Raw genomic sequence first — 22,969 nt, 5'->3', positions numbered from 1 at the left:
TACATTGTGCCTACACATTGGGAAAATAAATATTGATTTGTTTACTTCAATTGAACAGTCAGTGCAGCTGAAAAAAATGAGCTTTTAAAAAATACACTTTGGGGGGCCGGCCCGGTGGCACTGCGGTTAAGTGCGCACATTCTGCTTTGGCGGCCCGGGGTTCACCAGTTCGGATCCCTGGTACGGACATGGCACCGCTTGGCAAGCCATGCTGTGGCAGGCATCCCACATATAAAGTAGAGGAAGATGGGCACGGATGTTAGTTTGGGGCCAGTCTTCCTCAGCAAAAAGAGGAGGCTTGGCAGCAGGTGTTAGCTCAGGGCTAATCTTCCTAAAAAAAAGTACACTTTAGCCTAATCTTTATTTAACTGAATTTCTTGTGGCAAAAAAGATACAGGGATTAGATGACATTGGGCAGATTTGGCCTCATCAAGAATGGCCTATATGTTGTGCTGTGACTTATTCATGAGACAGTTTAACAAGGAGCAATGGAAAGATTTTAAGTGGGGTCGTGAGGGGATCAAATTTGCCTTCTAGTAAATCCACTGTGTGGATTAGATTATCAGGGATTGAGCCTGGAGTCTGGCAGACCATTAGGAGACTATTGTAATATACCAGAAAAGAGATGTGAGGGTCTAACCTGAGACAAAGATTGTAGGGGTAGAGGTGAGGGAGTGGCTGCAAGAAAAAATAGGTTTGTAACATCCTATCTTAGTCACCTCTGGCTTCAAGGCTGGGGGGTCCATTCTTTGCAATAGAGTGGGACTATTTAGGGGAAATGGAACGGGCTGTCTCAGACATGCTGAGCAAGAGGTGTCTGGGGAGCTCCAGGTCCGCCTGGCCCAGAGCTGAGGAGCAGAGTTGGGACGGTGGCAAAGGCCTAATTCAGCATGTGATCCGTAGTGGCGGGTGGCAGCGCTGAGGGAGAGCGCGCCAAACAAGACGGCTGAGTATTCCTGAACATTCTTGGCACATTGTAAATGGCCACATGGTGGGGAAGACCAGCTGCTTTACAGCTCTCACCTCAACTTTGCCAAACTGAGTGCTTCAGCCTCCCAGGAACTCAGCCGTGCTCTCCTCACCCTCTCTTCACACTCTTGGGTGTGAGTTTGAGGGAGCTTTTGGAAGAAGTCTGTTTATTGATAAACTGTGTAGCATTTTGTTACATTTCTGGAGTACTTTTTCATAGACAAATGTTTAAGGTTATTTCAATTATAAGGAGTGTGTTTTTATGTTCTAAAGTTGTTGTATTATTATTTCTATAGTCTTATGATTGATCTTATTGAAGTTGAAAAGGAGCGCCTTTTAGATGAAGTAAGTTTTCTTTGCATATTGTTCCACTTAATAAGCATCAACTAAGTTACCTGCTGCCGCCCACTGCATGATGCTCACAAATATCGAGAACATGGCCTTTTAATAATAGCAAAGAAAAAGAAGTAAGTTTGAGAGCCAAATCAGATAGTATGTGTTTCGTACCTACCATGTGCTAGAAGTTCATAAGAATACAAACACAATCTGACTGTCTTTCAGGCGACTGTGTGCTCTCTTTCGGAGTCAGGGCAGGGGCCTGGGAGAAGCTCCCTGATAATGGGCATTTTAAAGATAGCTGGGGTTAATGAGCAGAGCTAGCACAGAGCAGGTGATGAGAAGATGTCACATGAAAGATATCTGTCAGGCAGTGGGAATTGACAGCAAGCAGATGCTACCTCAAACAGGATATTGCTATCAGAGTAAAAAGTATGAAAAAAGGAAAAGTTTGTGGTGGCTTCTAAAAGATAAGTAAAGCATAACCAAATCAATGTTGAGATCTGCTGCTTACAAAGTAAGGTGTTTTCCTTCCCAAGCAGACAGCATTGCTTCAATACATATTTGCGTACCTGTTGTATACCAGGTGCTGAGAATAAAACCCTGCATTTGTGGCACTCTCTTCTTAACATTGAGTATTTGGGGGCCATCTTTGATTAGTTACTTTGTGGTTTTTAAGTTGAAACAACTGTATACTATTTTGTTAATTAGTATATCGTGATGAATAAAAACAAACATATTAACTTGTTGGATATTGAAATTCAGTATTTAGGATCCATGTTATATTATCTCTTGGCCCATAAGTTCTGTTAAAATTCATACTTAGAAGCCTGATAGTACTGGATGGTACTGGAAGACGTGAATCTTTGCATGTAAATTAAAGATGAAAATTGTATTTACTGCACAGGGCTTTTGTCAGGATTCAATGAGTAAGTGTATGTAAAGCATTTAGAATGGTCTCCAGCCGGTAGGCAGTGCTGTGCAAGTTCCATAGAGCTGAACATGGCAGGATTCAGTCCTTCCACGTTAACTGAGAACTGTTTATCCCTCAGTGAGCACCTTGTGACATTTGTAGAGACTGTTTAATTTGAATTTTGATTCAGGAGAACTTTTGCTGAACTTGTGCGTTTTCTCTTCAGTGGTTCACCCTAGACGAGGTCCCCAAAGGAAAGCTGCACTTGAAACTGGAGTGGCTCACGTTAATGCCAAACGCCTCAAACCTTGATAAGGTGCTGCAAAGGTTTTCCTGTGATGACCAACAGGCTGAGATTCATATCTTTAAGTTGTGTTGCTACTCAGTTTAAAAAGAAATTACAGCAATAATTTTGACTGTTGTGCTGTAAGTCACTACAGTAGTATCAGGGATAAATTAAAGATAATGGGATATTTTTAAGAGAGATTTACAGTTCATTCACACCTGTTTTACAAGATATTAAAATTGTGTGCTTGATATAGTACAGGGATCTGGAGAGCCACAGATCACCTGAGTGCTTCATTTAATTGATTTGTTTAGATTCTTGTCATTTAAAAGATATTTATTGTTTTTATTCTCTCTGTATTGCATATATTAGATGGTTTATTTCTCTACTTATTTTTTTGAGCATTATAGACATACTTAGGTAGAAATAGTCTAACATTTTGTGGAAACAGGCCTGTTGAGGCTTCTTTTCCTTTCCTTGTAGGTGCTAACAGACATCAGAGCTGACAAAGACCAAGCCAATGATGGTCTTTCCTCTTCATTGCTGATCTTGTATTTGGATTCAGCGAGGAACCTTCCGGTAGGTAACGCCATGGGAACTCATTCAAGTGCTCATTCCCTGGGAGTGGATCTTGCTGTGTTCAGCCATGCTGAGTCACCTGTTCTTGTTGCTGTTATTTTCACTTCCCTCCAGCCTGAGAGAGCAGCAGTGGAGATGGATAAGTGTGTATTTGCTTCAGAGTGTAATTTTCTCTTTACACATCTTCCTGATTTATCCAGGGTGTTCAGAATGATCTTTACGCTGACTTGTTTTATGAAGAAATCTCCAACACATAGGAAAAGAATATGCCTAGTTTTTAGGGAAGAAGTTATTCTGTAGGAAATCACTAATTATTAAAATTTAGTTACCTAAAGATGGAAATTATCTCTGTTTGGCACGGGAATAAAATGAAGCAGCTCTGATGACAACCCAGAGTTCATCCTGACTGTGGCATGGCAGGATGACAGGCCAGGCAGCGGTGAGAGGAGGAGGGTGCTCAGGACGTGCGGACACAGCACAAAAGATACACACACTGCCCCTGGTGATCTGTCACGCACACTGCTTCTACAGCCCGGGCATGTGCTGCTACTCATTTGCCTCACAATTGTTTTGCTCTTAGAAAAAACTATACAGTACAGTTTTTATAGGTAACGACTGTCACCTTGGAGAAGGAAAATCATGCCGCTTCAGTCACGTAAGGCCTGGTGGGATCCTCCACCACCATACCTAACCCCACTATTTAGGATAATGTGGTCATTATAAACGTTATGTTGTTTTGATAATTTTTTTTGAGTGCCCATTCAGTTGTTCAGTAGATGGTGATTCTTGCTTTATTTATTGTATCAAAGGCCAATTTTGTTGAAGGAAAGACTACTGCCCCCAACTACAGGGTGTTTTCCTCCTTAGATTGTAGTGAATGCACCTTCATCCAAGTGCCTTTGTAGATACCCTCCCTGTGGGGATTCACTTGGTGGAGACAGACAGGTGGGCACAGAGCACTCACTCAGCCCTTTACGGTGATGCGTCTGAGAGTCTGCTGGGATTCCGGTCTCACCTCAGCTCACCACAGTTGGACTGTTTCCTTCACCTCATGAAATACGCATTCTCATGTCAACTGTACATTTTATTTAAAGTTTTTAACAATTGAAGTCTGATTGATCATCTATTTTTTTCACACTGGGAAGATGCAATTGAACTGTTTGTGTAAATTATATATAATTGTACTCTTTCTTTCAGTAAAAGTTTCTTGACTGATTTTAACTTCTTAACCTCTTAGTTTCTCGTAAAGTATTACCTTAACCTTTTGGCCGGTCTTCCAATCTGAAGTCTATGACTCTATCTGTTATAATTTCCATTTGGGGGAAGTTGTTTCATTATTTAACGTTTCTAGAGTATTTCTTGTGTGGTAGAACTTTCTGTTTTTAACCGTGATAATGTTTGTTATAAAGTCATGCCTGATGACAGTGAATTTGTTGTATATTTTAGGAGATAGAAAATAGTGTTGGTGAATTGGCAAGAAGGAGTAGGCCTCTCTTTAGAACTGTTTTGTCACATTAAATTGAAATTTGAATAACGTCACGTAAGCAAAAGAAAAGAAAAGTGAATTTATTAACCTTCTATTAAAAGCGCACCTTGTGCATGAAGTATGCTCTGGCCGTCAGAGGCAAAGCATCTTTGCGAAACTGCTGCCCTGCGGGTGTGTTTGAGGGGCGCTCGCGTGTCGGCCCCCTGCGTTTCTGCGGGATTCTTTGACTCTGCCTTTGCACTCCTGTTTATTAGTGCTGCCTGTGCATTCATTGACCACAATCCACCATTCTTTGCTTTCTCCTCCCATTTCTACTTTCCTAAGAGTATCTACGAGGGAAACTTTGGGTGTGGCTACTTAAAAGAGAGGCGAGCGTCGGGACTAGTGTTTTGTGAAAATACTACCTCAGTCTATAGAGCACTATTTGTGAGTTCTCCAGTGTTCTTTCTTCCTTTATTTTAATGGAGACTGCTAGAATGTGGACTGGACCCTCTAATGCCGTCTACTCCGTGGTGGAATGACGCCGCATGCTGCTTTAATTTCCTTGCATGACTTCAGTTACTGTGTGTGTTTCCTCTGTGCTTGTTTTGTAAAATGTAACACTGCTGTAACTAACGTTGGTGACTGCATCTGATGATGAGATGAACAGACCTGATGAGTCACGAAGAAGCTCTAGCTTCCTAAACTGCTACTGGCCCATAAAAAAATAAAAATAAAAATTTTTGTGAGGAAAAAATGAAGCTGTAATGATTACAATTGATTTCCTTGTGGTTCATCTCAGTGTGAGATGTGAAGATTTCTTTGCAAGTTTTCAAAAAGTTTCCTTAAATCTACTTTCTCCTCCTGACCAAACACAGAAGTGCCAGAACTTGGCTTTCCCTAAAGTCCCAGCTGTGCCCATGGGGACAGTCGGTGAAGACATAAATTCACCTGTTACCCTGAAAACGTGCCTTCTCCCTCACTGTTTAACCAGAGCCCCTAAGGGAGAAAATAGAGTGTATGATCCAGCTTCTTTTAAGGAACTTAAAGAATTTCCTGGAGTGGATAATGGAGCATTTCTGATCTCTCTTTGGGAAGCTGATTTTGGTCTCATTCTACCCATCTCCCTGGGGGCTTGCTCTGGCACCTTGACTCCTCATATTGTTTTTGGCAGATAGTTGTTTTTACTTGCTTTGGGGTCAGAGAAAGCCGCCGATAGCTTAGTCATTAGTCTAGAAAGTCACCCTTTCCGGACTAACTATTGGTTTAATTCAGTAGCTAGTGAGATTCGTAAAGTTCATTCAGCCCTTTAATCTCGTAGTGGTAGCGCTTTGCATTTTTGAAGAGTTTTCATTTCTCTTTCCACATGCATTCTCAGTCTATTCTTAGTAAAAAGAAGAAGGGGGGCAAAACTTGGGGACTAGGTATTTTGTCCCAAGTAGTAGATGAGGAAAGCCCAGACTCGGAAGAACAGTTAGGAGAGCTGTTCGGAGCTGCACTGACAGTAAACGATAACCGTGGCCCCCACACCCCTTACTTGCAGCTGTTTAAAAGTAAGCATGAGGCCAGCAGTGCATGTTGCAGCTGTTTTCCACCACTTGCTAGTGAAGTGGTTTTCTGTCCCGGGTCTTCCTAGTGGAAGACTGTGTTGTGAGCTGCTGTGAGTGGCAGGCGGCTCTGCTGCGTAAGCTCGTAGTCTGTTGCCAGCAGCTTTTCTAAGTTACTTTTTCCATTCTGTAACTGCTTCTTTGAAAGAAAGTATTTCTGACCTTGTGTCAGGATTTTTTAAATCGCTTTGTAATATTTAGCTAAGACATTGCTGGGTGATCAAAACTAACTTTCCTCCTGCATTATCAAAATCACATACTCTAGGGCCAGTCTGGTGGCATATGGTTAAGTTCATGCGCTCCGCCTCAGCAGCCAAGGGTTCACAAGTTCGATTCCAGGTGCAGCCCTATGTACCACCCATCAAGCTATGCTGTGGTGGCATCCCACATAAAATAGAGGAAGATGGGCACAGAGGTTAGCTCAGCAGCAATCTTCCTCAAACAAAAAGAAGATTGACAACAGATGTTAACTCAGGGCCAATTGTCCTCAGCAAAAAAAAAAAAGAAAAGAAAAGAAAAGAAAACCACATACTCTGCTTTATATAATTCACATAGAGTCATCAACAAAGTGTTCCGTAAAATAAATTTGAACAAATTAATGGCTTTTTTGTTTTTTACCTATTGTTTTTACTGTGAAGTTAGATCAGTACTTTTCCACATTCCTCTAAAGGCTGAGACTGTTGCTGTTTCTAGTAAAAGTTTTACATGGCTGCCAGCGTGTTGCTCTCTGATCTTCTACCTGCTCAGAATTTCAGAGGAATGCTGAGGGTGTGCTCTGCCTCCAGGCCAGCTTTAGAACTTGAGGCTTACAACATACCGTGCTATTGCTGAGCACTTTCTAAGGGCTGTACGTGTCTCCCTCATTTAGTCTCAGACCATCCTGATCACTTCTCAGATAAGGAAACAGACACCACAGAGAGCCTGAGGGACTGGATTAGAGACCCAAGGTCACGGCTAGTAAGTAGCAGAGCTGGGATATGAACTCAGCTGTGTCACCTAGAGTCCGCATTTTTGACCCTCCTGTCTACTCCATCCTGGTATAAAGTGAATTTGCTATTATTTTATTAAGTTATGAGTTCATAATGCTGTATATGGAGTTTATCTGAGATGAGTGGTGTTTTTATTAATGTCTATTTCATACATAAAAATGCCAGCTGTATAATATGAGACCCATGGGTGTTGATGATGCTAGGAGCTTTATAAAAGTTATCTTGGCTCTCATTTTAAAAGCACAGGTGGCTATTACCGCCTCCGTTTATGGTGAATACCCAAGGGTGGAAGGTGCAGTCATGTTCAGAGGCCTTACACTGTGCCTCCACCTAGCGCCCTGGATGATCTGGTCTGTCTCACCCCCAGGCCTGTGCAGCTTTCACAACCTCACTTGGCTCCTCGTGCACCCGTATCCCCACACCATGGCCTCTCTCCTTGTTTGCTTTAATTGATGCATGTTAGAATAATATGTGCGGTTAGTACAGGTCGTATCTATCCAAAGTGAGCTTCAGGAAAGGTTCTTATGACACCTGAATATTGTCAGTCCTCACACCTCAGGGCAAGGGTTCCCAGCCTCCCCTGTCTTGGCGGCCCCAGAGATGGAGCTGGTGGGTCCAGTGTTTTCAGAGTTCCACAGGCTCTTCAGTGGCAGCCTGGGCTGAGGGCTGCTTTAACATTGCCTTAATTTCATTTGACCAGATGTTTGATCTTCTCATCTGGCCCAGCCTGCCGTGATCATGGAAGGCTGGGAGACTGGTTGTCTTCCATCTTTATTCATTATAAAATCTTTTCCATAAAAAAAATAATAAAATTCAATTTGTCGTTTGAAGTTAATTACAATTAAAATGATAAAATCTTTAATCTTAAACATTAGTCCTCAAAGGAGTTTGTACAACTCAGTCTTGCCTTTTTGAGGGAAAGAAAGTAATGAATTTTTAAAAATCAATGGAAGTAGGACTTAAAACCTGTAATAATAGCACTTTAAAGCCAGGAGAAACTTTTGAGGTGATCTAATCAGCCTCTGCATTTTGTACATGGAAGAGAATGGGGGACAAAGTAGAGAGGGCCCCATCTCTGCTGTGGTCTTGCATGAAGAAGGGAAATTTCAGGAGGAAGGAAAGTAGCATCTGTATTACAGGATATGATTTGGCTTCAGAGCCATTTGGGCATCTTTGGTCCCTTCATTATACTTTAAATAAAACCTTTAGTTTAATTATAATTGATACTTTAGGGGTTTATTCAAGCAAGGGATAGTAAATAGAACCTCTTCCCAAAGTGTCACTCTTGGATTTTTCACATCCCAAAGACAGGGGCTGGGGACTAAAAGACTAGTAACAATGGAGGCAAAGGAGATATGTTTTACTATTTATAGATTAAAGATTCATTCTAAGGTAGAATCTTGGGCATAAAGAAGAATTTTACAAATGATTTTTACTGTTTTTGTGTAATCCTTGTTGGTTTTCGTTTAAAGATTTTTTGTTCTCATAAATTTCATGTCATTAACCTTACATAAACTCCTCATTGCATGTTTTATTAACCCTTGGTATATTCATTTTCTTCTGACTTGAAAGAGTAACCCATTAGAATTTAACCCTGATGTCTTGAAGAAGGCTGCAGTTCAGAAAGCTTTAAAGGTAAACTAATAGTTTTCCCTTCGAAAAGTTAATTAAACATATTGAAAGAGATGATGCTTTAACCCTTATGGGTTTATCAACAAATTGCTTCCAGACTGATGTAGTCATTAGTTATCTAGTTGGAGAGAGCCTGCTTTTGTTACCAAGTATTAGTAGTGAGAAGAATGAAAACCAGCTTTAAAGATAAATTTTGTAAAGTACCAATATGATAAATTGGACTTCTGTCCTGTTGGCCTTAGGTAGCAATATCTAAGGTGGCTTTAAATCATCTGTATTTTAATTGGATTTGAATTTGTGAAAATGGTGAAATAGAGGTTCTATTTAAAATGGTAACCAGTTTTTAGGTTATGATTGACTGATATGCCTTGTGCAATGTGGCCGTCCATTTAAAAATCACCTCTTCCAATATGCTGAATCAGGGCCGTCTCTGAGTGGGTCACCTCATGGCTTTTGGTGCTGCTGGGTTTGGGTGACAGATCTTTGAGAATCTTTAAATTTCATTAAATGAGGTATATTGAAAACTAAGCTCCACTCCCTAAAACGACATGAACATGTATTTTTCTGGCTAAATTGTTAAAAGTTTTCTATGACTTACAATGTTTTATTATTTTTTATCTGATTGCTTTGATCATTTTAGGCTTAAATATTTGGGCGTGGGGGTGGTTAATGTAATTGTTTTAAGAAAATTCCATCCAGAGGAATAAAGAATGGTTTGTAATCAGTTAAATTTTAAAAGTGAGGAAGACTCATGGAGTCTGCTTTGATGTGATATGCCTTCAGCCCTTAGCGCACCCTGTCCTGTGGCTGCCAGTGAATTACTCCTCTGGAGTACTAACTAGCACAGTCATTGAAATAACTGTTCCCATCAGCACACTGGGCAGATTTATATCAACAGTCTTCTCCTCCTGCTTCTTTGATATTTGAAGGTTATTGAGCAGCAGAACATGATGGTTACAACAAAGACTCTGAAGTCGGACTGTCTGGGTTTGATCTGTTCAGCAGTGTGACCTACAGCAAGATATTTAGTCCTCTCTGTTATTCATAGGACGGAAGTGATATAATCTTCTTTATTGGAGTATTGAGTAAATTAAATAAAATCATGCATGTAAAAGTGCTCAGGATAGCTAGGGATAATATGTGTATTTTAATCATTATTACATTATCTCATTTAAGCCTAACAACTAGATTCTGGAAATGGTATTGTGCCCATTTTATAGACAGGAAAACTGAGGTTCAAATAGATGAAATATGTAGGTCTCATTAATCAAGTGGTGAAGAGCTGAGATTTAAATTCAAGACAGTCTGACTTAAATTTTTATTTTTATTATACCTTGTGTCTCTTACTTGTGCTAATACATTTTGAATATTGTGTCCTGGTAGAAAACTTAGTCAGCAATTTAACCTTATTTCATAGAATCTAAAACATCATCCATTGTAAAATACACCATTATTTTATGTACCACTAAGAAAGGAAAAAAAGTGCCTCTTAAGATTTGATAGTATTTTATACTTACTGAAAGAATTTTTAGATTTAGGATAAACATAGATTTTTATCATGTTACATGCACATGTGAAAGGAAAATATAAGCAAAATAAATTGGTTAAGGCAGTGACAACTATCTCCATACCACGATTTGCCCAAAAGCAGGTGCATAAAGTATCAATTGTAAGTTTCGTTCTGTTTTCAGAAACATTAGAAAGAAAGAAAAAAAAAGTGTGTCTTGAAATTGATAAGATAAAGTAAATCTCTAGGAATGAATGGCTACTTTTTTAGAGATGAAGTAAGTATATTAAGAAACAAACTCAGCTTCTGTATCAAAGACTCAAAAGTAGCAGCAACTTAAGCAAGACAGAAGTTTATTTCCCTCGAATATAACAGAATTCTGTGACTCTGCTGTGTTCAACCCCTGCACAAAAGTGGGGGGCGTGGCAAAGGAAGGACACCCCTTCTCTGAGGCCAGACTGTTCCCTGGCCACACCAGCTTCAAGGGAGGTTCGGAAACAGAATCTCTATTTACAGAAGACTTGTGCTCAGCCAAAACTCCGGGGTTCTGATGTTAAGGAAGAAGGAGAAAATGGATTTAGGGGAAAAATTAGTATTCTCTGCCACAGTAGTCTATAGCCTTGGATATTTTTTTAACAGTATTTATTTCATTTTGCAGAATTCATTCACATCAAAAAGATGAACCAGAAAATAGATTATTGCAGTAGGTTTGGGCTAGTAATATTTTATTCCAGTAATCATGAATTTGATGCCTTTTTCTGTCATTGCTGCAGTATTGAGTGTTGACTCAAATTATTTAACTAAAAAACATTTTTGTGACCTTCTAATATTATTAATTTCCACTAACACAGATATTTAACTGCATCTTCTTGTGGGGCTAAGTTATAAATAAACCTCATGTCCATATATGTTGTGTTTTACTATGTTTTCTTCTATCAGTTGTCTGTACTAAAGTATACTTCTTACCATTTTTTCTTATTCTTGAATTTTTCTCATTATATTCATCTCTGCTTAATTTAATGTGATTCTAGATTGATGTTTATTCTTCCAGTCAAAATTACTTAGCAGCTGGTAAGCAGGATTTGATGTCTGGTAGCTACATGTTTGAACAGCAGATACTAAGTTAAAAACGTAAAAACTTGTCTCTGACATTATAGTATTTTTATTATGCCAACCAGAGGACTATTCCCAATTATACAGTCTTTTACATTTGTCCTTTCTCATGTTTTTCTGTATCCATTCGTTGCACTTGATTCATTTTGTTATCCCAGTAAAATAAGTTTTGAGAGCTGTAATTAACATTAAAGATTTCCAGGAGATTCCATTTTTCCAAAGTAGCTTGCTATAAAGATAAAAGACCTTAACATTTAAAACTTGTTTGCAAATAGAAGTTTTCTTAATTTATTTCATGGTAGATACAGTTATGGCTTTGGGATGTGCTTAGCAATTGTTTTCCATTAAATTGTTGCCAGATATTTCCTGTAATTAAAATATCAAAAGTAAATAGAAATGACTGTTAATATAAGCCAATAATTATGTTTTTAGTAAGCCCCATTTCAAGATGTATTTGTTTATTTTGTCTGTTTTTTGTTTTTGGATAGTCAAGGAAGAAGATAAACAGCAACCCAAATCCTCTTGTCCAAATGTCAGTTGGTCACAAGGCCCAGGAGAGCAAGGTGAGGCTGATGTTCCCACAGTTGCCTGTGATGTCACTATCACAGGGGGTGGGGACTGCCAGGCTGGTGATGATGCAGGTGTCCAGACCATTGATTCCATGTCTTCCTTTTGTTTTCTCAAAGCAGTCGTTTGATAACCAGCTACTTAATTTGGTAACAAATATATTTTTGGTATTATACTAGTATATTAATTTTGGTAAAAAATAGCATTTAAAAATAACGTATGAATGTGCTTTTGTTTGATTTCATGGGTAGATGACGAGGGACAAATTTCTAAGTTTCCTTAGAATACTCTATAAATGTTTCGTTTAAAAGATAACCAACAGTGTGCTTAAAATTCAACAAATACAATTCTGTTCAAGAATTGAGAGAGGGCATTGCTGTTGCTGTAATAAGTTCTACATTCCTAAGATGAGAGAAAACATTTCAGGAATTATATGAAGTTACAGGCCATTGTTCACTTTTAACTGTGAGTTAATTTAAGAAGCTTCCTGACGTGCAGCACTGTGTCATCCCCAGGGCAGTAGGGGGACGAGGCCCAAACCAAGCAGAAGTCCTTGTCACTGGGACTGGCGCACAGGGTAGGGTGTCATATGACTGATTTCCCTCACACACTCTAAAAGCTTTGGCCTGTCTCTCCGTCTTTTGAACACTTTCCACGATTTTTTTTTTTTTTAAGATTGGCACCTGGGCTAACAACTGTTGCCAATCTTTTTTTTTTTTTTCCTGCTTTATTTCCCAAATGCCACCCCCCGCCCCCCCCCCGTACATAGTTGTATATCTTAGTTGCAGGCCCTTCTAGTTGTGGGATGTGGGACGCCGCCTCAACATGGCTTGACGAGCAGTGCCATGTCCACGCCCAGGATCTGAACCCTGGGCTGCCACAGCAGAGCACGCAAACTTAACCACTTGGCCACGGAGCCGGCCCCACTTTCCACGATTAATACATAGTATTGCGTGCTCAGTAAATATATGCCTTGGGATTTAAAGTCATCCCAAGCTTCCAAATACAATAAATGGATAAACACACTGTTGGTAGCCCCTTTCCACAGAAAATATCGCAGCGCTCATATTTGGATATTTCTTTCAGATTCGGTACAAAACCAATGAACCTGTGTGGGAGGAAAACTTCACTTTCTTCATTCACAATCCCAAGCGCCAGGACCTTGAAGTTGAGGTATTTTATTTGCATTTCTAATATATTTGTTGAAATATAATCAAATGCAAAGAACTGCACATATTTAAAGTGTGCAATTATGGACCCATCACTGTAATCAATACATCTTTGTCAACCTTATCCCTACAGTAATTTTTTTTTTAATTTTCAACTTTTGATTGATTATTACTACTATCTAGAAACGTGGTTGATTTTTATTTTTATTTATGTCATATTGTACAACCCTGCTAAACTTGTTTATTCGTTTTGTTGGCTTTTTGTGGATATCTTAGATTGTCTCCTACATGTTGTCTGCAGTAGGAATGCTTCTGTGTTTCCAGTCTGAGAGCCTTTTCCTTCCTTTCCTACCTTGTCGCCCTACCTGGCCTCCAGCCTCTGGCACGAGTGGACACCTTTGCCTGCTTCCCGACCTGAAAGGGGAGGCCTAGTGTTTCACCATTAATTCTGATGTGTGAGGACGTTTCCTTCTACTCCTACTACTAGTTTGCTGAGTGCTTTTGTCGGGAGTGGATGTTGAATTTTGTCAGAGGCTCCTCTACTTAAGCTGATTGTACAGTGTTTCTTTTTAAGTTTGTAAATATGGTGAAATACATTGTTGATTTTCAAATGTTAAACCTTGCAAACCTTTATTTGGTTTTCAAGACTTAACATTTGAAAACCTTGCAAGTAAGCCCTTATGTGGGGATAATCTCCACTGGGTGATGATGTGGTGTCTCTTTTAGAAGAGTGTGTGTAGAATTGGTTTTGCTCCTCCAGTGCTGGCTGGAATTCCCTAGTGAAGCCGTCTGGCCTGCATTTGTAAGATGTTTAAGTACAAGTTCAATTCCATTGATAGATGTAGATTTGTGCATCTTATCCATTTCTTCTTGATGATTTTTGGTATTTATGTCGTTCAAGGAATTCATCCATTTCATCTAAATTTTGAATTTCTTGGCACAAAGTTATTCGTAATATTCCTTTAATGTCCTGTAGAGATACCACCTTTCTTGTGCCTGATATTGGTAATTATTGTCTTCTCTCTCTTTTTTCCCTGTGATCAGTCTGACAAGAGGTTTATCAATTTTATTTTCTCAAAGAACCAACTCTGGTTTCATTGATTATCATTATTGTTTTCCTCTCTTTACTGTTTCATTGTAGACATTTTTTTTTTTTTGAGGAAGATTAGCCCTGAGCTAACATCTGCTGCCAAGCCTCCTCTCTTTGCTGAGGAAGACTGACCCTGAGCTAACATCTGTGCCCATCTTCCTCTACTTTATGTGTGGGACACCTGCCATAGCATGGCTTGCCAAGCGGTGCCTTGTCCACACCTGGGATCCAAACTGGCAAACCCTGGGCCGCCGAAGCGGAACGTGTGAACTTAACCGCTCTGCCACCAAGCCGGCCCTCTTTACTGTTTCATTGATTTCTGCTATAATCATCATTTCCTTTCTTCTGCTTATTTTGGGTTTCCTTTGCTTTTCTTTTCCTAGCTTCTTAAAGTGGAAGCTTGATTTGAAAACTTTCTTTTATCATTTGAACATTTAGTCTGATATATTTCTCTTTAAGTACTGTCTTAGCCGCATCTTACAAATTTTGACTTGCTGTGGCTTCATTTTCAATCCTCTCAAAATACTTCCCCTTTGATTTCTTTCTTTGACTCACGGATTGTTTATTTAGAGGTCTGTTAGTTTTCAACTGTTCGGGCATTGTTCTTTGTATTCATTGAAATTTAATTTCATAGTGGTCAGATGATGCGCTTTGTGTGGCTCGAGTCCTTTTAAACTTGAGACGAACTTTCTGGTCTAGAGTGTTGTCTCTGTCGGCACGTGTGCACACTGAGCGCGTGGAAGGAGTGCTGTCGTGTGGCAGGTGCAACGTTCCCTGCACATCTGCGAGGTCACATTGGCTGATGGTGGTGTTCAGGGTTTCTGTGTCCTTGCTGTTTTCTGCCTGCTTGTTATGTAGTTAGTGAGAGTGTGGTGTTGGGACCTCTGACTGCTGTATTTGTGGATTTATCTGTTTTTTTCCCTCAGTCTCAGGTTTTGCTTCATGTATTTTGAACCTGTGTTATTAGGTGCATGAACATTTAGGATTGTTACGCTTGCCCACCTGATGAATTGATCCCTTTATCATGGTAAAAATCCCCTTTTACAGTTACACTTGAGTGATATTCTTTGCTCCATAATCGCATCTCCATATCCTAGTCTGATACTAATCTAGCTATCTGGCCTTTTTTTATATGGGAGTTAGTGTGGTTTATTTTTCCTGTTTTTTTCTATTTAACCTATTTGTGACTTTATGTTTAAAGTTGGTTTCTTACACACAACATACAGTGGAATCTTGCTTTTTTTTTAAAAAAAGATTGGCACCTGCACTAACGTTTATTGCTAATCTTTTTTTTTTCCCTCTCCCCAAAGCCCCCTAGTACGTAGTTGTATATTCTAGTTGTGAGTGCCTCTGGTTGTGCTATGTGGGACACCACCTCAACATGACCTGATGAGCGATATGCCCAGGATCCAAAGTCCATGCCCAGGATCCAAAGTGGCAAAACCCTGGGCCACCAAAGTGGAGTGCGCAAACTTAACCACTTGGCCACGGGGCCAGCCCCTGAATCTTACTTTTTCCAATCTGACAATCTCTTCCTTTTAATTTCGCATTTAGGCCATTTGCGCTTAATGCCATTGTTGATGTGGTTGGTTTGAGTCTGCCGCCATGCTTTTTGCCCCATTTATTCTTTGTTCTCTTTCTCTTTTTTTTAATCTGACTTCTTTTGGATTAATTGAGCATTTCTTATAATTGCATTGTGTCTCCTTTTTTGGCTTATTAGCTATACCTCCTTATTTTTTTTGAGTTTTTTAGTGGTGCACATCTTTAACTTACAGTAGCCTGCCTTTCAGTAGTGGACCAGCACACAGGTGGGACAGGAGCCTTCCCTGGCATACTTCTGTTTCCTCTCTCCCAGACTTTGTGTTGTTGTTGTCTTACATTTTACTGCTGTGTGTGTGTTTAATCCCACAATATGTTTTTCTATTTTTGTTTTAAACAGTTACTTATATTTTAAAGAGCTTTAAAGAAAGTAAGGAAGTATTCTTTCCTGTTTAGCCACATATTTACCATCCCAGCATTCTTCGCTCCTTTGTGTAGATTCCAGTTTCCACCCGATGAGATTTTCCTTCTGCCTGAAGGACCTGCTTTAACAGTTTCTGTAGGGCTGGTCTGCTGGAGATGAATTTTTTAAGCATTTGTATGTCTGAAAACACCCCTGTTTCACCTTTATTTTTGAAAAATATTTCATAAGATAGAAAATTTTTGGTTAACACTTTTTTTTCTTCCACTGTCTTCCATCTTGCGTTGCTTCTCATGAGAAGTCTGCTGTTGTTAAGTTTGGAAAATTTTTGGCCATTACATCCTCCAGTTTTTCCCACCTCAAGTGTCTAATCTGCTGTCAGTCCCATCCTGCGTATTTTTCATCTTAAAGTTGAATTTGGATCTTTTTGTCTTCGCTGTCTTTCCTCGCCTTCTCGTGTATGTGGTGTCTGTGTGATAGCTTTTAGTGCCTCATTGCTAATTCTGTCATCTGTTTAATTGCTGAATCTGCTTCTGCGACTGATTTTTACCCTCCTTATAGGTCATGTATTTCCTGCTCCTTTGATTGCCTGGTACTTTTGCCTGGTGAATTTTACATTTTTGAGTGCTGGGTTTTTGTATTCCTTTAAATATTTTGGTGCTATGTTCTCATTTGCAGGTGAGTTACTTAGTAGGAAACATTGAGCCTTTCAAGGTTTGTTAGGCAAACCTGACAGCCTTTAGTCTTGGGATCATGTGCCTCATGGGTCTGATGCCCCAGGTGTGATAAGGTTTCTTCTCTCTGTTTGGAGTGGATGCTACTGGCAGCCCTTTGTGCTGTGGGAATTGTCCCTCTGCTCCTCCTGGAACATCTTTTCTGGCCTCAGGTGGTTCATTCCCTTCCATGTGCTGATCAGCTGAAGATGCCTTCAGAGGCCTCTAGCTCTCTGCATGGAGCTCTGTCCTCTCCAGAACCTCCTGCTCCCTGACTTTTTCACCTCCTATCTTTAACGCAGGGGCACTACTGGCTTCTGTCTGGGATCCTCTTACTGAACACCGTGGCCTGGACACTCACCAGGCCGTGACCAGACCCGTTGTTGAGTGCACCTCACTTGTTAGATTGTTGTCCAAAAAACCCGTTGTCTCATATATTTTATCTGGTTTTTAAGCTCAGGTGAGATGGTAAATTCAGTTCCTCTTACTCCATCAAGGTCAGAAGCAGAAGTCCTCCGTTTGCATGTTTTAAAATATATGCCGTATACCTTACATACTCAGGAGGAGTTGGAGGGAGCTTCTTAGATGTACGCCTGGTACTTTCAATGTTGTGTATTCTACCCTCCTCTCACATAGCTCAGCTTAAAGGAAAGAGCTATTAGGTGGATCACACAGCTTGTGTGGTCATCCCAGTGGTGAGTGTACTGAATGTGTCAGTCTAAACAGTTCTGGCTCCTGCATTTCTTTTTTGGCATGGCCTCCTTTCCAGCATTCAATCTTTGAGAAGTTTGAGGGCGTCTGTTTCCATTTGGCTTGTGCACCTCTGACTTGGTTCCCCAGCCGCTGAGATCCTGAGTCTGAGAGGATGGCCTGCCGTGGAGTTCTCACTTCTCCCTGACAGACCCCAGGTCACTGGAGGGTGTGCCCACCTGTTCCATTATTCTGTGTTTATTTTATATTTTTATTTTCTGTTTTATACCAAATGTGTATATCTAGCTTATTTTTGTATTAACTTTTAAAGTCCTCTAAACACTGTCTCATTATTTCATTTAAAAATGGTTTTGTTATTGCAGTTTAAAGAGAAATAAGCAATCAGACGTTTGGGTTTTCACATGTAGTTAACTTCTTTGACCATTTTCATAGAGCCTGTGAAACCACCTAAATTCTTACTCTGTTTGGTTGAACTATTTTAAGAGGTGATGCTGAAGGTTATTATTCTGGAGACAGAAATCGCCATGCCTTTAAAGTAGATATTGTAAATTTTCAAAACAACCGTGTAGATTTTGAATAGAGAAGGCTTAAAAGACTCTTAGAAATGTTTTTTCTCCATAAACAAGTGTCACCAGTAGAAACAACACATCACTATGTTGTGTGTTATCACCATTTTCAAAGGGTTTAGGACATTTCTTTCTAATCTTCAGGTTTGTGTAGACTGCTGCCTCTTAGCTCAGGATTCTTAAAATGTATTCATAAAACATGACATTCTCTTCTTTGTGCTTATTATAATTCTGTGTTGAGGAAATGACAGATACATGTGACATGGATACATTGTAACATCACTTGTTATAATTTGTGTCTTCCTAAGGAGGTTTCCTACTGTGTTAATCATTTATGGAAATAGTGCTTAGAAGGAGATGGCTGAAATATGTTTTTAAAGGCTGAATTTTGGACCTTTCTACATTTTCTGTCTTTATCCTCAGAGCTGAGTGTTTCTGTGCGATGTTTCACAGGTCAAAGATGAAGAGCATCAGTGTTCCCTGGGGAATCTGAAGATCCCTCTCAGTCAGCTGCTCACCAGTGATGACATGACCATGAACCAGCGATTCCAACTCAGTAATTCAGGTCCAAACAGCACTCTGAAGATGAAGATCGCCCTCAGGGTACTGTAGTCTCCCACAGTAAATCTAGGAGTGGACAGGGGGCAGGCTGCATTGGCGATCCTCAAGGGCGCTTGCTGCTTCAGAGTGTGGTGGAGGCACAGGACCCGGGGAGAGGTGACCGTAGTGCTGATTGCATGGCACAGGTGGACAGCGATCATGGTGACAGCCACAGGGCAGAGGACATGTGGGTGGTGATCACAGTGACAGCCACAGGACATGAGTGGATAGTGATCACAGTGCTGGCCACAGGGCCAGGCGCAAACAAGAAGGAGCTTGTTTTGGGAGCATGGAAACTATTGCTGAATGTTGTGGGAGCTCAGGGGAGAAATGATTAAGGCTTAGACTCAAACATGCAACAGAAGTAGTATTTCCAGATTGCTTGAGCAGGCCCAGGATTATTCCTTATGCTTTCACATGAATCCAGCCAACTGTTGTTTTACCCTTTGTTCCAGAAGGTATTGCTATCTGGATCAACAAAGTTTTGTGCTGAGGTTAAGTTTTCAAAGGTTACATCCCACAACTAGAAGGACCTGCAACTAAGATATACAACTGTGTACGGGGCTGGGGGGCGGGGGGAGGGAGTTGGGGAGATAAAGCAGAAAAAAAAAAAAAAGATTGGCAACAGTTGTTAGCCCAGGTGCCAATCTTTAAAAAAAAAAATGTTCAAAGGTCATTCTGAAGAGAAAATATAATAAAACTACAAGATGGTAGAAATTACAGAAAGAAAGAATTTTGTTCAAAATAGACAATACTTCATTTGTAAGTACCTAAGGAAATGTTGAAAATAAAACGGGCAATCATACGGGAAAATGCTAAAACTCACTAATTTAAAAAATGCAAATTAAAATGAAGAACCAGGGGCCACCCCCGTGGCCAAGTGGTTAAGTTCGTGCGCTCTGCTTCAGCGGCCCAGGGTTTCACTGGTTTGGATCCTGGGTGCAGACATGGCACCGGTTATCAAGCCATGCTGAGGTGGCATCCCACATTGCACAACCAGAGGCACTCACAACCAGAATATACAACTATGCACTAGGGGGGGTTGGGGAGAAGAAGAAGAAGAAAAAAAAACAGAAGATTGGCAACAGATGTTAGCTCAGGTGTCAATCTTTAAAAAAAAAAACTTTAAAAAATTAGAACAGGTGAGCCCTATTAGCCCAGTAGTTAAGTTCAGCGTGCTCTGCTCTGGCAGCCTGGGTTTGGCTCCCTAGTGCAGACCTACACCACTCATCTGTCAGTGGCCATGCTATAGCAGCAGCTCACATACAAAAAGAGGAAGATTGGCAGCAGATGTTATCTCAGGGCGAATCTTCCTCAGCAACAAAAAAAGAGAAAAATTAGAACAAACCTAGTCTGTGGAGGGTGCAGTGGAAATGGTCTTCTTGAACCTGGTCATGGCCCTGAGAATCAGCCTTTCCTGAGAGGACTGCAGTGTCTTCAGGCTGTAAATCACAGAGCCCCTCGGACCAGGGACCCTTTCTCTGCAAATCTGACTTTTGGTAATAATGTAGGATGTGAGGAGGCCACGGACATAAAGAGGTTTGCTGTAACTTTATTTCGTAAAAGCAGGAAAAAACTTCAAGCCATCATAATAACCTCAGAGTGCAGGGGTTTATGGAGTATTGTGTGCATTAAAAGTAAATATTAACAGCCAGCAAAGTGAACTATTCGTGTGCTGTCACAAAGTGAAAGGCATGAGAGCTGCTCCCGCCTTGAAGCTCGGTGTTTGGGGTAACTCTGCTGGGCAGAGGTGTCCTCAGCCCCCATCCCTTCCCTGGGGTCGCTGTTGGAGGGCCCCCGTGTAGGAAAAGAGATTAGTCTCCTGTCCAGGGCATGCAACTCAGGCTCTTCCAGCAGTAGCATTGCCCCACGGCTGTGCAGCGATGTGTGCACGTGGAAGAGGCTGAGGATAAATACACGGAAACATTTGCATCATGAGAGTGTGATTTTGATGACTTAAAGTTCCCTTTTTCTAAACTCTCTGTAATGTGGTATTACTTTAATAATAGAATAGCTGAACTGATAGACTAGATTGTTTTTAATACTTTGTGCCAAGTTTTAAAGAAACACTTGCAAATGAAAAGCTGTTCATGTATCAGGCTGTTACCACTGTGTTTATTTCCACCTCCAGGTGCTGCACCTTGAAAAGCAAGAGCGGTCTCCAGACCACCAACACTCAGCCCAAGTAAAGCGACCCTCTGTTTCCAAAGAAGGGAGAAAAGTATCTGTCAGATCTCAGATGTCTGCGTCACCAGGCGCTGGCGACAGCAGCACGGCCCCATCCACACCAGTCATTGGGGGCAGTGATAAGCCTGGCGTGGAAGAGAGAGCCCAGCCCGCGGAGGCCAGCCCTCTGGGGCCGCGAGACCTGGGCAGGAGCTCCTCCAGCCTCCACGCTGGCCCCGCCTGCTCCCCCAGCCACATCTCTGTCAAGGAGCCCACCCCAAGCATAGCCTCAGACATATCACTGCCCATCGCCACACAGGAGCTCCGGCAGAGGCTGCGGCAGCTTGAAAAGTAACTAGACACTCACTTTGCTCTTGTTGAATCCAAGCGCACGCCTCACGTGCTGTGGCGAGGGCACGCTGTCTCAGCTGAAGGAACTTCAGGGGACGTTGCCCTGTCACTCACTGAGTCTCACTTGCACAGTAAAGCCTACCATTTTCTAGGGCCTAATATTTGGCTCATTTAGAGACAGCAGTGGGGTGACAGGTTGACAGCTACGAGAGGCTCTGCAGCTCCTGTGTGCCTGTCCTCAGACCAGCAGGCAGAGGCTGGAGCTGACTGTGGAACCTTCATATGGGGGTTGGCATCTGTTTGTTGTATAAGAACAGGTCCTGTTCTTTCATTTTGGGTCAACACCCCATTACTACTATCAAGTTGCTTTGCTCTGTCTCTGAATGTTTGTGTTGATTTCTAATTTAAGTCCCATGATTTATAGATGTATTTGTGGTTTCTTTAGATAAGGAGGAAAAAACAGTCTGAGCTATCACAGGTTTCAGATGTTAACCTTTTCCTCTCAGTGGAAGGGGTAGAGTTGCCCTTTGAAACAGTTCTTCCTGTTTGTCGTTCTGAGAGGCGTGTAAAGTAATAAGAAGTGGAGGCAGAAGTGAAACATGTGGTCCTGATGGTTAGAGGGACTCCCTTGGCACTTCTCTCCTTTGTACTTTCTCATGTCCCCTATTTTGGAAAAAAGAAATCAGTCCCTCCCTCTTGTCTCGAAGGAAATAGAATTTTAAAGCAGAAACCGGTTCTTCTCAGGAGTTAAATTTGGGGAGTAGCCAAGATGACCATAGGGACACTGAGCCAGAGCAGCCGTTGGTTGTCTTGGGAGTCTGTGCTCAACTTGAGAAAGAAATGGAAGCAGGGCCGTTGCAGTCTCATGAGATGACCATCAGTCAGAAATAAAGCCAGCAACATCTGTGGGGCTGTGAGAAAGGATACACAGGTTTGCGTAGTTACAGGCTACGCCTTGCTTCGCAAAGACCGCAGAATTGATGTTTCTAAGTAGGAGACCGCTATGTCTCATTTTTCCTTGGGGCCTAACTGAAAAAGCTGTCAGTTTTTGATAATTAAATTTTATTAACCCTCAACCGAAGTATGAATTAAACTGGTTGATTTACACTCAGAAATTCAGATTAAGTTCAAGTTCACGGGTAATTTGATTCCTTCTTATCTGAATGAACATGATCTTACCCAGTAGTTGTACCAGTGACTCAGGCCCTACGTGAGGTCAGAGCAGAGCTGTAATTTCCCTCTTTGTTTCGCCAGTGGGGCAACACTGGGGCAGTCTCCCCTGGGGCAGATCCAGCTGACCATCCGGCACAGCTCGCAGAGAAACAAGCTCGTGGTGGTTGTGCACTCCTGCAGGTGAGCTGGCGCCCAGGGCCTTGGTGTAGACGTGGGATAGGGCAAGGAACCACTTAGTTGTAGTTTCCCCAAACAGATGAGTTTGTTCCATTTGAAGAACAAAGCACTCAGAGTGTGCTATAGTTAGACAGTGATCCAAGTATTCAGTTCTTATTCTTTTTTTGTTCTTAACGTCGTTTCATAAACATTTTCTACTCGTAACCATTTTGATTGCTTTGTAATACTCCCTTGAACTGCCATACTGTAGTTTATATAACATTCCTTATAGTTGGATGTTTGACATATCTATGTTATGTGTAGCACAATAATGAACATAGTTTTCTTTTC

At 41.1% G+C, this 22,969-nt stretch overlaps 1 protein-coding gene across 2 annotated transcripts in view; it reads left to right on the top strand.

Moving 5' to 3' along the window:
• Positions 1 to 22,969, top strand: part of ESYT2 (extended synaptotagmin 2) — a 92,103-nt gene that overhangs the window by 61,592 nt on the left and 7,542 nt on the right. The window contains exons 11-19 of one of the 2 annotated variants that reach the window (XM_070266145.1): positions 1,266 to 1,314; positions 2,445 to 2,534; positions 2,988 to 3,083; positions 8,717 to 8,779; positions 11,885 to 11,959; positions 13,050 to 13,136; positions 18,626 to 18,775; positions 20,904 to 21,289; positions 22,544 to 22,642. In XM_070266145.1, the coding sequence (XP_070122246.1) occupies positions 1,266 to 1,314; positions 2,445 to 2,534; positions 2,988 to 3,083; positions 8,717 to 8,779; positions 11,885 to 11,959; positions 13,050 to 13,136; positions 18,626 to 18,775; positions 20,904 to 21,289; positions 22,544 to 22,642 (1,095 nt within the window). The remainder of the gene's footprint in view (positions 1 to 1,265; positions 1,315 to 2,444; positions 2,535 to 2,987; positions 3,084 to 8,716; positions 8,780 to 11,884; positions 11,960 to 13,049; positions 13,137 to 18,625; positions 18,776 to 20,903; positions 21,290 to 22,543; positions 22,643 to 22,969) is intronic. The other variant, XM_023640124.2, reaches the window with a different exon arrangement.

The sequence above is a fragment of the Equus caballus genome, chromosome 4 (assembly GCF_041296265.1).
Source record: "Equus caballus isolate H_3958 breed thoroughbred chromosome 4, TB-T2T, whole genome shotgun sequence".
NCBI classification, from domain to species: domain Eukaryota; kingdom Metazoa; phylum Chordata; class Mammalia; order Perissodactyla; family Equidae; genus Equus; species Equus caballus.
Note: the sequence above shows the minus strand (reverse complement) of the source record. Positions and strands in the feature narration are given on the sequence as shown.